Raw genomic sequence first — 14,591 nt, 5'->3', positions numbered from 1 at the left:
GGTAGTTCAAACTGCCGCCGGGACCAAAGCCCCACACAAAAGACATTGGTTCCGACTCACGGTTTTTACTTTTTAAAGCAGCTCTCTGCTCACAATTTCACAAACAGAAGAAACAAAAGAGTGTTTGAAATAAAACGAGCTCATAAAGATGACATGGAGTTACACAAACACAGTGAAACACGCTTCAAAGCGTGTCAGGAAGTGACCGGGGGAAAGATACAGTAGTGACACCGGAAGCTGTCGCCTGAGAGGAGAAGGAGCAATTGTATTACACTCTGAGAAAAATATTAACTCTACTAAAAACAATAATAAATCGACTATTTTAACGTTTAGGCTTTTGTGAGGACCAAAGGTAAGACTCATGCAAATATCTTATCACGCTGTTATTTCAACCTTTCTTTTGAACTGAGAAGTTGTTTTTATTCCGTGAGACCAGCTTGAAGCTAACTAAAGCTAGCAGCTTTTAGCAGAGAAGCCATCAACTCAAAGATTAATGAAGATTAATTTAAAGAGTTAGAATAAGCCAAAGTCAGACAGGATATCCATATACCATAGCATTTTCTTTAAGTTCATTAAGCACTGAAATAATTTTTGGATAACATGTGCATATTGACATAAGAACGTTTGTGTTTCACCCCTTTGCTTCACGAATCATCAATTCATGTGATTACATTTAAGATATAGTGTCGTTACATTAAACCATTTATTGAATTTAGTGCTTTACAAAGAAATAAAGGAAATTAAATAAAAAAATATATATTTTTTTTTTATTTGGAACGCTTGAACACACAAGTGTTTTAAGGTCTGATTTATAAGAAGAGTGTGTCATCCATGCCTTTGATTACCTTTACCTTAACTCATACAAAGTTATTTTAGATATTTGATAAATATTCTGCGTTTGTCTGCTGGTTATGGCTTCATTGAAATGACTTTGACTGCTTTCATTCCAAAACAGTCTTTTTTAAATGTAGGTTTTGTGGTATCCATATAGGTAATTTGTTTCATTGCCTCTGGGAGTGCACCCTCCTTCAAGATTTCTGGAAAGAGGTTATCACAATTGTATCCATATTTATTAAGGAACAGCTTCCACTCTGTCCCAAGCTTTGTGTTTTTGGATGTTTCCCAGCAAGCTGTACACTTAGTAGTAGCCGTAAGAAGTTGGTCATATTCTGTCTTCTTGAAGCTAAACATAAAATTGCACTATCATGGAAGTCTGTACATAGGCCAAGCAAACGGATTTAGATTGAAGGGCTACTGCAATGCCTTGCATTAGAAAAGCTTACATATGCTATTAAAGGAAAATATAACACATTTGTAAAGATTTGGGGCTCATTTATGGAGTTTCGTGAGGGGGATGATTTCATGACAGCTTTGTAGTCTGTTGTTCTTGTTTTATTTTGTCACTTTTTGTTTTGTTAATTAATTACAATAAGGGGATACTTGCATGCGAGATACAACTGATGTCCATATGAACACGTGGATGCTTGTAAAATGTGTTATTCTTTACTTTTCTTAGGAAAACATGATGTAACAGTTATCAAACCAGCAATATGCCACTAATATGTGTATTGTTTACTCCTTCAAGTGCCTTTTTACACTTATTGATGTGCCTACTGATGTGTTTTGTTTTGTGATTTTGTATTGTAACTCAAAAAGACAATAAAAACATTTGTCCAAAAACAAATTAGGGTTTGTGATTGAAGTTGTTCCAGACAAGAAGCTAAAATCCTTGCTTGTCTTCTTCCCCTCAGCCTCACCATCATGTCCGGCGGTCCAGCGGTCAGGGTGAGCATCGAGTCCTCCTGCGAGAAGCAGGTGCAGGAGGTGGCCCTGGATGGGACAGAAACCTACGTCCCCCCTCTGTCTATGTCCCAGAACCTGGCTAAGTTAGCTCAAAGAATCGACTTCAGTCAAGGGTCCGACTCAGAGGAGGATGGAGCCGTTATCGACTCCAGGGACCGGGAGTGGAGCAAGCAGGAGGCCGAAGAGGAGGAAGGTGAGTTCTGCTGGAGAGAGGATGGAGAAACCTCAGAGCACAGTGCAGCGTCTCTCTGACCGACCTACTGGGGTCTACGAGACATTACGAATCAGATGAGTCATTAACAAGAGTCAAGAGTTCAAGAAAAACAATTGTCTTCCTTTTATTTTTCCACTGATCAGAGTCCATGTTTATGTTCATAAATTCAGTTCTCTTTCACCTGAATCAAACAAAACACAGTAACTTATCAAAACCATGTAACACGCTGCCTTTGAAGTAGATATTTTCATATTAAGCAGATTTAAGTAGACGTCGTGCTTCAGCTCCCTCAGAAATGGAGACAATGAATTCCCCCTGTTGGTGTAGAGAGTGAAATGGTGTCAGAGATGATGTTCCAACTTCCCACTGACCCATGCGTCTCCAAAGTCTTATTAAAGTTATTTCAGATGGGAAAAAAACCAGCTTGTAAGACTTAGAACCTGTTTATTACCAAATCTGTTTTGCAAATAACCTAAATGGAGCACAAAGTTGCTAAATTCATTTAGCCGAGGTGACAGAGGTACTTGCATCGTGTACTTCACTAAACGTACAGATAACTGAAATGTCTATCTATAATATAAACTAAGATGTAAACCAAAGTATCACATAGAAAGATTGGGGGAAAATGTGCAGATATTTGTTCTCACATGAAGGAAAGAAAAGTACAAACTTCTTCAGACAGATACTTAAATAAAATACAGATATCTAAAAGGTCATTCAGTAACATAATGCTCAAAAGGCTTCTCTCTGTCTTCAGTTGCATTTATTAAGGATGGACTCGTGGTTTTAGATTGGGTTTTCTCTGATGATGTCTCTTTCACTCAGGCACAGTGAAGTTCCAGCCGTCTCTCTGGCCCTGGGACTCAGTGCGTAACAATCTGCGCAGCGCACTGACAGAGATGTGCGTCCTCTACGACGTGCTCAGCGTGGTGAAGGAGAAGAAGTACATGGCTTTAGACCCTGTGTCTCAGGATCCCACAGCCGGGAAGGTAAACATCCTGAAACTGCATGTTTCCTTACACAGTCCAAAAACATCAATTCAAGGTTATTCTGTGGCTCTAAATATCCTGTAGGCTTGATTGTGAGTGTGTTTGCCTGTCTGGCTGTAATCCTGAGTTGGATAAAGTCTAGGAGTGTAGGAGAGGGATGGATTCCTGCAGTGATGTGAGCCAGTGTTTTCCGGGTCTTGTGCAGACGCCTCAGGTGTTCCAGCTGATCAGTAAGAAGAAGTCGCTGGCCACGGCTGCTCAGCTCCTCCTCAAAGGAGCCGAGAAGCTCAGCAAGTCTGTGGCAGAGAACCAGGAGAACAGGAGGCAACGTGACTTCAATTCAGAGCTGCTGCGCCTTCGCTCGCAGTGGAAACTACGCAAAGTTGGAGACAAGATCCTGGGAGACCTCAGCTACCGCAGTGCAGGTCAGTGAAATCTCATATCTGAACAATTCCAGCTTGTTTTCTCCAACGAGAGCGATCACAGATTGTTAGTACTCCAGACTTTTTACACACACACACACACACACACACACACACACACACACACACACACACACACACACACACACACACACACACACACACACACACACACACACACACACACACACACATAACAAATTGCAGTCCTTACAAACATATAGGATATATACCATATAGCCTCCCTCATGTGTTGCTCCAACACTGTTCCATCCCTGGAACAGTGTTAACATACCTTCATTCTACAAATAAAACATACAATAAACTGGATTTGGCAAAATATATTTGCAAAAGGTAGAAGGAAATTAGGTGAAAAAATACAAGCAAACAACAAAAAAGGCAATAAAGTTGCAATTCATAAATATGTAAGCAGTAAAATGGATCATTATCACAGAACTACAATTCTGTTTTTTTTATATATATAAGTTAACAGGTATTTGCCACGTAACATAATATTTCTGAGAACACTCTTGTAGTAGTGTAGACACATCAGGTCAATGATCCTTTTGTTTAAAGTTTGGTGGAACTTTTTCTTTCCATTAAGCAGTAGACGTCGTCCATCTTGATGTGCACGTCTTGTGACGCTACTCCAATTATTGCGATAACAGACTTTATGGTTAATCCCAAAGTCTCTGAAAATGTTTTGATACTGTTTAGTCTTGGACAAGGCCAAAACATATGTGAAAGTCTGGCTGGTGTTTCCCCGCACCGGTCACATTTAGGGTTAAAGACGATGTCCTACATTGAACTCGATGACTCTGTGTCGTAAACAGATTGAGCAGGAATGTATTCTGTCTCGAGCTTTTCTCTAATCCTCATCAGAAACTGATCTCACTATGTCTGACTCCTATTGACTGTTTAGCGCAGTCTGAAGTCATTTAGATGTGTAGGTACCAGTGTAGCAGTTTTCCCAAACAGTGGCATGCTGTCATCTGGTGCAGGGTCTCTGTTTCCTCACCACGGCACCTTCGAGGTGATCAAAAACACCGACATCGATCTGGACAAGAAGATCCCAGAGGACTACTGCCCGCTGGACGTGCAGATCCCCAGTGACCTGGAGGGGTCTGCTTACATCAAGGTCAGAGGGAAGACTGAACAGAACTACAATTCAGACTCAGATGAGACCGTCTTTACCAGATTAAGAATTAGGCAAATAGTACAAAACACATAATGGGGAAATATCCAACAGGCCTTTACAGTCTATATCAAGAATCAGAAACAGTGGAGGCTGTGCTGGTGAGCTGCAGGAAGTGTGGGAGTGAAAGAAGGAATGTGATGGAGGGATTGAGGAGAGAAGGAATGGAAGTAGGAGGAGTGAAGGAGATACTGGGGTGGAAAGGAAGAGGAAGGGGCAGAAGATGATTAAATGGGTTTCTAAAGGCGATGGGACTATTGTGGAAAGTATAGTGGTGGAAATGGTCTAGATAACTAGAACCAGCAGATGGCGGTAATGCAACTTCACGGATGCCAACTTCCTTTAAACCCAAATAGTGTGTGTGGGTGCACGTGCGTGCTGGTTTGATTCTCACATTCTGCTTCTGTCCTCAGGTCTCCATCCAGAAACAAGCTCCCGATATCGGCGACCTGGGAACCATCAGCCTGTTCAGGAGACCCCAGAAATCCAAAGCTGGTACACACACACTCATGCACACTGACACAGTGTGACATTTTTTTTGTTTTGATTTGACTTTTTTTTCTTTTTATCCATGTCCGTGTCTTTTTCTTCTCTTCTTTTTCTGCCTCTTGTTTCTCCTCCTTCATGTCCTCCTCTTACTAATTCTTCATGTTCTCCTCTGTCATGTTCTCCTCCACCTCTTTCATGTCTACTTCCTCCTTCACGTTCTCTTCTTCTCCTCTCCTCTCCTCTTCTCAGGAGCTCAGCCGTGGCACGTGAAGCTGGAGGCGGCTCAGAACGTGTTGCTCTGTAAGGAGATCTTCGCTCAGCTGTCCAGAGAAGCGGTGCAGATCAAATCTCAGATCCCTCACATCGTGGTGAAGAATCAGATCATCTCGCAGCCTTTCCCAGGTGACAGCGTTCGCCACCCAAAAATCCTGCTTCCCGTCTGTGTATTTACTAATTTCTGGTTAAAAGCGCCAATCCTTGAGGGGAAGTGTGTTCCACACCAGATTGTATTGACATTAGCTAAATATATGGTTTAACCCCCCCCTTGTTAGTTTGAGCTGATGTTGCTGTTGGAGACCCAATAGAGGGGGCAGGGCTTAGATACCTGCCAATCTGAGGAAATGTGTTAATCATTTTATGTCCTCTTTAATTTCACTGATTAAATTGTTTGATCTGTTTTACTGCAGGTTGACTTGTGGTTCAACGGTGCTCAAAATGCAAACACATGCTCACTGAAGAAAAATGCAGTAGTTCATCCAAAGTTCAGTTAAACCCAAAGTGCAGATGATATTCGGCATGTTTGCTTTGAATTTTCTACAACAAAAGAACTTTTTGTGGCTCAGCTCCGAGTTGGCTTCATGTGTAAATATGTAAGACGAACATTAACCCTGAGTGTCTGTTTCCCCCTCACAGGTCTGCAGCTGTCCATCTCACTGTGTCACTCCACGGGAGAGAAAAAGAACAGCCGCACGTCCCCAGAGAAACCCAAACCAGACGACCACCTCTACGTGCTGGAGCACAACCTGCATCAGATGATGAGAGAGGTGAGACTGAACCCGTGACGCATCTCCGTCGACTCTGGACGGTCAGACAACACGAAAGCGTCACTTTCAGTCCCTATACGAGTAGATAGGAAATGACGGTCTCCAGAGTGTCATGACTCCCGATCCATATTCTAGTTTCATAGTCCATATCGGTAGTTTTTTTAGTTGAATCACACCTAATAATATTCTATCTTTGTCGTCTGTCCATACGAATGTCCCTGTACTCCCATGTTTATCGTTCTCTGCTGCATGTGTGTGGCTTCATCACAAAAACAAACAACAGCGCCACTCATGGCCTAGCATGTTAACTATATCATTTTCAGAACGTTGCCGTGTAAACATGAAACTTTTCTGAAACAAAAACGATGCGTTTTCATTTTAAAGGTGTCAGCAACAATGATAACGATTGCTGTGTGCATGTCTGGCCAGTTGTTGGTCTTTGTTTTTGGAATACAACCACACATGCATGTGTGCAGAAAACAAGTCTCATCGTATCAGCCCACTCTGTATCTGCGTTATGAAGAAAATGCGTCTCTTCTTATGGGGATGATTGCGTATTAACTGTACACTGTGTTGTAGAAGCGCCTGTAAATTCAAAAGGCTTGAGCAGCACAAACACTCGGCAGTCCTCCTTGGTTTTGTTGTAGATCTCCTGGAAGATTTGCATAAAAACGGTAGACTGTGACTGTAGTGCACATGTGCAGCACTGTTTGTTTAAAAAAAAAAAAAAAAAAAAGTTGTGTTTCAGAAGACGATGCGTTTCATAAATGTCACACTCTCAAACTTGCGATGCCGCTGTCATATAAACAAACACCCCAAATGCAACAAGCTTTGTATTTATCCATCTCTATTTTCCTCTCTTTCCTTTCAGTCTTCTGTCACATTGTGTGTGTGTCTGTGTGTGTCTTTGTCTCTGTCTCTGTCTCTGTGTGTGTGTGTGTCTGTGTGTGTCTGTGTGTATCCTGAGCAATGATGTGAAATTTCTAAACCAGAAGTGTATTTTCAAAAAGAAAAATACGTTAAATGATGGTTTCTACACTTGAACTGAGCTCAGAATGTCTGTCTATCTGTCTCACTTGTGTTTGTAAACCTTTGGGTTTACTGTCTTGTGGCTTTTTTCTCTGTAAAAGTGCCTTGAAATAACAGTTCTATTAAACACTATAGAAATAAGATTGAATTGACTTATGGTGCATGAGAAAAGAATTCCCCACACTTCAGTCGTTCCTTATTGTGACGTTACAGGCTGGTGCATTAAAAACCTTCTTCCTCTTGCAGTTTCACAAGCAGCAGCTGAGCTCTGTGGTGATGCCTCATCCCGCCAGCGCCCCCTTTGGTCACAAACGTATGCGGCTGGCCGGGCCGATGGCCTACGACAAGGCAGAGATCTCCAGCTTGCAGCAGAGCGAAGGGCTGCTGGAGAAGATCATCAAGCAGGCCAAACACATCTTCCTACGCAGCAGGTGAAGGAAGTTGTTGCCACTGTTCAGCACAGGAGCTCAGTGGTCGCACTGGGCTGCAGTTTCCTGGTGAACGTGGTATAAACCAGTCCTGCCTAGTTGTGATTGTGAATCTGAGCCAGTGGAAGTCAGTAGAGGTTAAACAGAAGTGATCCCAGGATGGAGCCTTGGCGGACTCCTCGGGTGCATGCGAATATTCCAATGTGTAGAGACAATGAAGTGTGTTTCATCAGGACGGCGAGGACCATCGACAGCCTGGCGAGTCGGATCGAGGACCCCCAGATCCAGGCTCACTGGTCCAACATCAACGACGTGTATGAGTCCAGCGTCAAGGTGCTCATCACCTCGCAGGGCTACGAGCAGATCTGCAAGTAAGTGGAGGATGAAGAAGTCCGTCTGCTTCTTCCTGAGGTCCACCGAGGGTTGCAAAGGGGCGGAAAACTTCCCGGAAACTTTCCATGGGAAGTTAAGTTGGGGAACTTTGGAAATATGTCAAATTGGAAACTTTCTATGGGAATTAAGGAAATTTATGGGAATTAACTGGAAATTGGGGGTAATTTAAACAAACTATCATATACAAACTTAAATGTAAATATTTTTGTTGTGTCATGAGCAAACATCCGTGTAAAATAGTACAATTAGACAACATGACATTTCAACAGATTTATTTGAGTAGAACTTTAGTTTTAATTCTTGAACAATCAATTATTTGAAAACATGAACGTGAACTCCCCCATCCAATCAAAAAGTAAAATTCCCCCCACCGCCAAAAAACGTCCAATTCAAAACTTTAAATGAAAAAAGTGCCATTCAACATGTAAAACAAAAACCTTGCAACCCTAGTTTCTGAATGTTTTGCATTTTTACCAAAACCTTTCACACAGTGGCCTCTTCCTGGGCCTCATCAACATCCTTCATGTTCACCTCCTCCTCCTCCTCCTCCTCCTCCTCCTCCTCCTCCTCCTCCTCCTCAGTGTCTCTGTCCAGCCTTGTTGAAGGTGGCACGAGCAAAACACTCATCTGCATTTCTCTTTCTCCGTTCATCCATCGAGTCAAAGAATCCTCTGATACCAGAGGGACCAGGAGCTGATGAGAGGGTGTCTGACTCTCATACAGCAGATTCATTTCCCCCTTGAGTGGAACTCTTCTCTGCTGAATGTTTTGAGCCTTGAGGACATTTTTGGCACTTTGCATTATGCTGCTGCCTTTTTGTAGCATTCTTAACCTATGTCTTCCCACAATATTTACACCTACACAAAGACTTTCCTTCAACATGAGCTCGTGTGAGATGCTTCCACACATCAGATGGCAAATGTGACATTTTTCTGTAGAATAAAACAACAAAAAAAGCTTGTAAAAACACTCATGCAATGGCATGAACAGAAATATAGTTGGCTGAACAACTGGAATGGTTTTCAAAATATTTTACAATTGATGTATAAATTCTTGTATGGTTACAGAAAACCGTCTTGCAGGAGTCAGAAGAAACAGCATCACATGTGAGGGAGCTGTAAGAAGCTCGCCTCTTAAATGGTCAATAAAATGAAAAATAGTTTACATTTAGCACCTAACTTAGCAGCTGGCTCGCTACTGTACGAATACATTTTTATTGAATTTTTGCAAGTTAAACAGTAATACCATTCTAATATATATATATATATTATAATATATATCTAAATATATTTACTTACTTGACTTTATATCATCCGCAGGCTCAACTGTGGCTTTGGGCCAAAAGTGTGTGCACAGTGCATGCAGGGGGCGTGGCCTCAATAGCCCTGCATCACTGTGTGCATGTGATTGAGGAGTGTACTTGCATTAAATCTGGTTGTTTTAGCCAAGATTATGCTACAATATATTTCCCCCGACTATATTTAAGTTCCCTGTGGAGGGCCACCCTTCAGTTTTGTAAATTTCTGTTTTATTTCCATAAATTCCCGTTAATTCCCAATAAATCCTGTTACTTCCCATAAATTCCTGTTACTTCCAATGGACATTTTCCAACTACTGATGACCCCTCTTGGACATGAATGGAGTCGTAGGCAGCAAAGTGAAGCGTTGATATGCAGCTTCTCAGCACAGAGGTTCCAGCTGGACTGGTATCACACACTGCTGGTTCTCCTCATCATTTGAGTGACGGATCAGACTCTTGACTGTGTTTTGCGTGTTCAGGTCGATCCAGCTGCAGCTGAACATCGGCGTTGAGCAGATCAGGGTGGTGCACAGAGACGGACGCGTCGTCACGCTGTCGCACCAGGAGCAGGAGCTTCAGGACTTTCTCCTCTCGCAGGTATTTACAGATCGCTCGCTCCCCGCAAAGTAAACTGGAGCGCCAAGTGCTTCGCAAGGGATCAACATAAACATCCAGAGCAATGGAATCAGACGTGGAGATTTGAAACAGTGAATATATAAAACACCAGTAAACGTGTGCTGTATTAAATTACTGTCATAGTAAAGTACAGTAATGATAAAAGTGATGAGCAAAAAGATTGATGGAAACTTTCCTGCTCAGAGGAAATTGTCGGCTGTTTACAAATTAAATAACTTAAAATGCCTTTATAAATTCAGATATATTAGTAAATGAGACATATGCTAGAGCATTTATTCCAGAGCTCAATATTAGCAATTTACAGACATAAATAAGTAAAAAAAACAAAAACTACATGACGTTTAAATAGCATACAAATATATATGATTGTCATACAATTTGAAGCTTTGAACAGAAACATGAAGCTGTAAACACACCGGATTAGAATCAGAACATTAAATGGCTGATTGAAGAGGTGAGTTTTACATTTAGGTACATTTGAGTGTCTCACCTGTGCTCCTCCCCTCTCCTCTCCTCTCCCCTCTCCTCTCCTCTCCTCTCCTCTCTCCCCTCCTCTCAGATGTCGCAGCATCAGGTGCACGCCGTGCAGCAGCTGGCCAAAGTCATGGGCTGGCACGTCCTGAGCTTCAGCAACCACGTGGGCCTCGGCCCCGTGGAGAGCATCGGCAACGCCTCCGCCGTCACCGTGGCCTCTCCCAACGGAGAGTACGCCATCTCAGGTGAGACCAATTCTTCAATGGAGGGGGTCACTCGTAACAGCCGGGAGACCATGAGGGGGCCGAGTGCACGCCTTCAGTGTGTTAAGATGAGCTGGCGTTCCTGCTCTGCACCAGCCACGGTTTTCTGTTTAGTCATAGTGATTCAAACAATCATCCAGCACAGTGAAAGGCACGCCAGAAAACAGGAACCATTGTATTGTCTGCTTCAGGTCGAATCTTTTTATCTTCTTTAATAGAAAATGTATTTTTCATACAAACCAAAGCCACCTGTGATGTGCCTTCATGTTCTACTAGCTTTAAAGACAGATTCAAACATCGGTCCTTGTTTGTAATCCAGTCTTTTCTTTCTCACTGCTGTATACACTTCATTTCCTCCTTCTTTTCCAGTCGTGCTTGTTGCAGTTTAAATATGTCAAGGAGATTTCTTCCTCGATCCTTAGCCGCTCATTCATTGTCGCTGGTGTTTCCTCAACCATATTTCTCCTTATTGTTTCTTGCTCGCAACCAACAGTATTATAATCAGATATTTGTCATTCTGTTGGGCACTTTACAAAGATCTAGGACCAAACGGCTCGTAGGGAGTTCATATCCAAATATAGAAAATTCTCCACTTACACTTTCTTTCTTAGAATTTCTAATCCCTCTAATTAAAACTTCTATAGAGTGGGCTGTATTGTTCACACTGTAAAACTAATCATTCAGTTTTCACAAGATTTTCTGACAACTTTTTAAATCTGCTTTTTAAAGCCACAGAGCTGTTTTTCATCAAAATTCCAGTCATTTATTGTCATTTCACTGGCATTTGCACTGAAGACAAAAGGTCAGTTAAAACCGACGCCTTGAAGGGGTGAAAAGTGCTGCTTGTGTGTTCACAGAGGTGAGTTTCATCATGTCTACGTTTCAGTGAACCAATCCACTGTGATTACTCCTGAAGGATGGGCAGAATGTGTGCAGTAAAAATAGACCGCACACGCCTCACATTCACACCCTTCGAAGCAATTTTGGCATTAGTGAAATACCAGCTCCTACACCATGTGCAGACAGCGGACTTTGTGAGCTCAGCTGTAACCGGTTCCTGCCATGTTTGTGCCAAACTTCCTCCAGAAGTTGTTTTGACTGTTATTGGATACTCCATCATGTCACTGCCGACAGGACTCTGCATGCAAACCCACTCAGATACTGAAAAAGTACTAGAGTTTGCAGAAGTGGAGCTTTGCAGACGTTTCATGCTGTTTTTCAAGTGGAGCCAGTTCACAGACAGCAAGTAGATGGCGCTACAGCCCTAAATATTGCAGCTACAACAATAAAGTCGTATAACCCCGCGATTAATATCTAAAGGTGCGTTCACACATAACGACGACAAGTCAGGAATGGGGGGGATTTTAATTCTTGACCGTGGATCATGATTTGGACCTGAACTATATGATTAAGGGCAGAAGCGTCACGGGCAGTTGCCACCTGTTATCATACGTAAGAGCACGAAATGGTGGCAGGTCATCACGAGTCATTTGGCACGGTCACCAATATAGTTCTGCAGTTTTGCGCGCTATTGAGCACAACCATTACGCAACGTCACTTTATCTCACCAATCTGTCAGGATTGTGGCAAATCGGGAGGATTCAGCGTATACGGTGGTGGATTTTGCTATGAGCGATGTGGGCAGCCACCCAGGCCGCAATCTGTGAAGGTGTGCACGGCGCACGAGAGGAAAAGAGAATCAACCCGTCTCCGATGCGTCTAGTGGAGGCGGGGTGTTCGACCAGGGCGTAAAACAAGTCTGGTCTGCAACTGGATGTATATATGACTCCACACACGCCCCAGTTATTCTACCTTTAGCTGCTGAACAGTCCACGTCGCTCCACATCGCTCCACATCGCTCCACATCACTCCACATCCAGACAAATGCCAGAGTTATGCAGAGAGGAGGATGCTGCAGGGGAGGGAATGCTGTCACGCTGTATAACGCAGCACCACACAGCACAACCAATCCACACGCTCTGTTACAAACTTCACGTATCGAGGGGAGTCTTGTTGTTCTTAGAAGATTTTTTGGTGTGATCATTGATGTGTGTGTGTGTGTTCGTTTGTTCCCAGTGCGCAATGGTCCGGAGAGCGGCTGCAAAGTTCTGGTCCAGTTCCCACGCAGCCAAACCAAAGAGCTGCCGAAGAGCGACGTCATCCAGGAGGCCAAGTGGAGCCACCTCAGGGGGCCCTACAAAGAGGTGCACTGGAGCCGCATGGAGGGACGGAACTTTGTGTACAAGATGGAGCTGCTCATGGCCGCGCTGACGCCGTGTCCTTGAGCAGCAGTGGGCTGAACCGACAACTGCGCGCTGGGTTCACTCACCGGCAGTCCAACCGCTATTGCAAACACCTTTCTTTCTTTTTGCTGTTAAATCTGACTTCTTTCCACTCTGAAATGTGTAAATACATCCAACGGTTTGATACAAAATAAAAAAACTAAGTCTGAGTCCGTCTCACATTTTCTTAGATCTTTGCACATAAGCTCTAAGATGGGGGGTGTGCAGTGGTCCTTCAGTGTGAGGGGGCGGAGTCACATCTGCCACAAGTAATACTAGAGAAAAGTTTGAATTTTTTCTTAAAGGTCCCATATAACCATTTTCAATAATTTCATAAAGATGACAGAGGAGCGTCTGCTCAGCTGGTTTGTTGTTCACAAAGAACAAAGCACGAATTGACTCTGCAAACTTAGAAAATTAACTCCTGCTCAAACTGAACACACGTTTACAGTTTATCATTGTAGTATTTGGTTGGACGGGGCTTTTTATTTCATTTCTAACATAAGCAGTCAATTAATTTCTTATATCAGCATTCTTCAGTTAGGACAATTGATATGCTTTAGGTTTCTATAGAAAGGAAAAAGCACATTCAAGTGACGTATATACTTTGATTTTTGTTTTTATTTATTCATTTTGTTTTATTCCCAGTGGTCAAGACTTGTAGCGTCGTGTTTGAGGTGAATGAAAATAGACCATAGAATTTGGAATTCATGTCCAGTTATTGTGCTTGAAAATGCTCCACGAGATGGTCTGAACATAGTTTACTCATTATACCTCCCAAAAGGTTGTAAGCAGTTATGATGTTCATTTGTCAATTTTATGTCCTATGAAAGGAAGGAAGGGTACAGCGTTACAAAGGAACTGCTCAGTTGTTTTTAAAACATTGTGACTGACCTGGACATTTTGAGTTTGGTTGATGTCAGTTATGTTTCATTTAGAAAGTCTGCCTTAGCGGCTTTTATTCACAGTATAACTGTAGGATTTGTCAGTTAAGACAAAAGATTGATTATAGAATTCACTACTTATGCCAGTGGTGCTTGAAAATGTCTTATGGGAGAGGGCTGACCCAAGATTGCACATTATAGCTCTTGAAAGATCCTAATTATTATGTGAACTAAAAATTGATTTCAAAACAACAAGCGTTGGGCTGGATTTAATACTCGTCCTTCTTTATACAAGGAGGAGTGACCTCTGTCAAATTTGAATTTTACTCAATTAACTTTTACTCAAAGTTAATTTTAAATGACCTAGTTTTTTACTTTTACTCGAGTAGATTTGTATTAGGGTGCTTTTAGAATTTCAGCAAAGATACTTTTAATCAATTACATGATTTCAGTACTTTTTCCACTTATGTTTAATATCTGCTGCTGTTATTAGCAGAAACGGCGGACGATACAGGAAGTCGGTCACCATTTAACAGGGAAACCAGTTAATCCATAGCACCATGTGCCATGCGCCAATGTTTACAGTTTACAGTAGATTTATCATGACTCGAAGAAACGCTGTGGTTCAACCAGTTTGAAGCAGAATGTGACCCAGAGGGAGAAGTTTCTGAAGATTTTGAGTTAAAAATATTGTTTGTCTGAAAATATTTCTTAGTTTTGTCGTATGTGTTGTAGCTAAGGCTAGCT

At 42.3% G+C, this 14,591-nt stretch overlaps 1 protein-coding gene across 1 annotated transcript; it reads left to right on the top strand.

Moving 5' to 3' along the window:
• Positions 1-223: 223 nt before the first annotated feature.
• Positions 224-13,129, top strand: med17 (mediator complex subunit 17). The gene is made up of 13 exons (XM_080460212.1): positions 224-352; positions 1,752-1,996; positions 2,843-3,006; positions 3,212-3,431; positions 4,430-4,566; positions 5,037-5,118; positions 5,362-5,514; positions 6,025-6,155; positions 7,431-7,615; positions 7,846-7,983; positions 9,785-9,902; positions 10,501-10,660; positions 12,755-13,129. The coding sequence occupies exons 2-13, from the start codon at positions 1,762-1,764 to the stop codon at positions 12,961-12,963; spliced, it is 1,932 nt and encodes a 643-aa protein (XP_080316338.1). The 5' UTR covers positions 224-352; positions 1,752-1,761; the 3' UTR covers positions 12,964-13,129.
• Positions 13,130-14,591: the final 1,462 nt, after the last annotated feature.

The sequence above is a fragment of the Lipophrys pholis genome, assembly GCF_963383615.2.
Source record: "Lipophrys pholis genome assembly, chromosome: 3".
Classification (NCBI taxonomy): domain Eukaryota; kingdom Metazoa; phylum Chordata; class Actinopteri; order Blenniiformes; family Blenniidae; genus Lipophrys; species Lipophrys pholis.
This window is presented reverse-complemented; position numbering and strand designations above follow the sequence as displayed.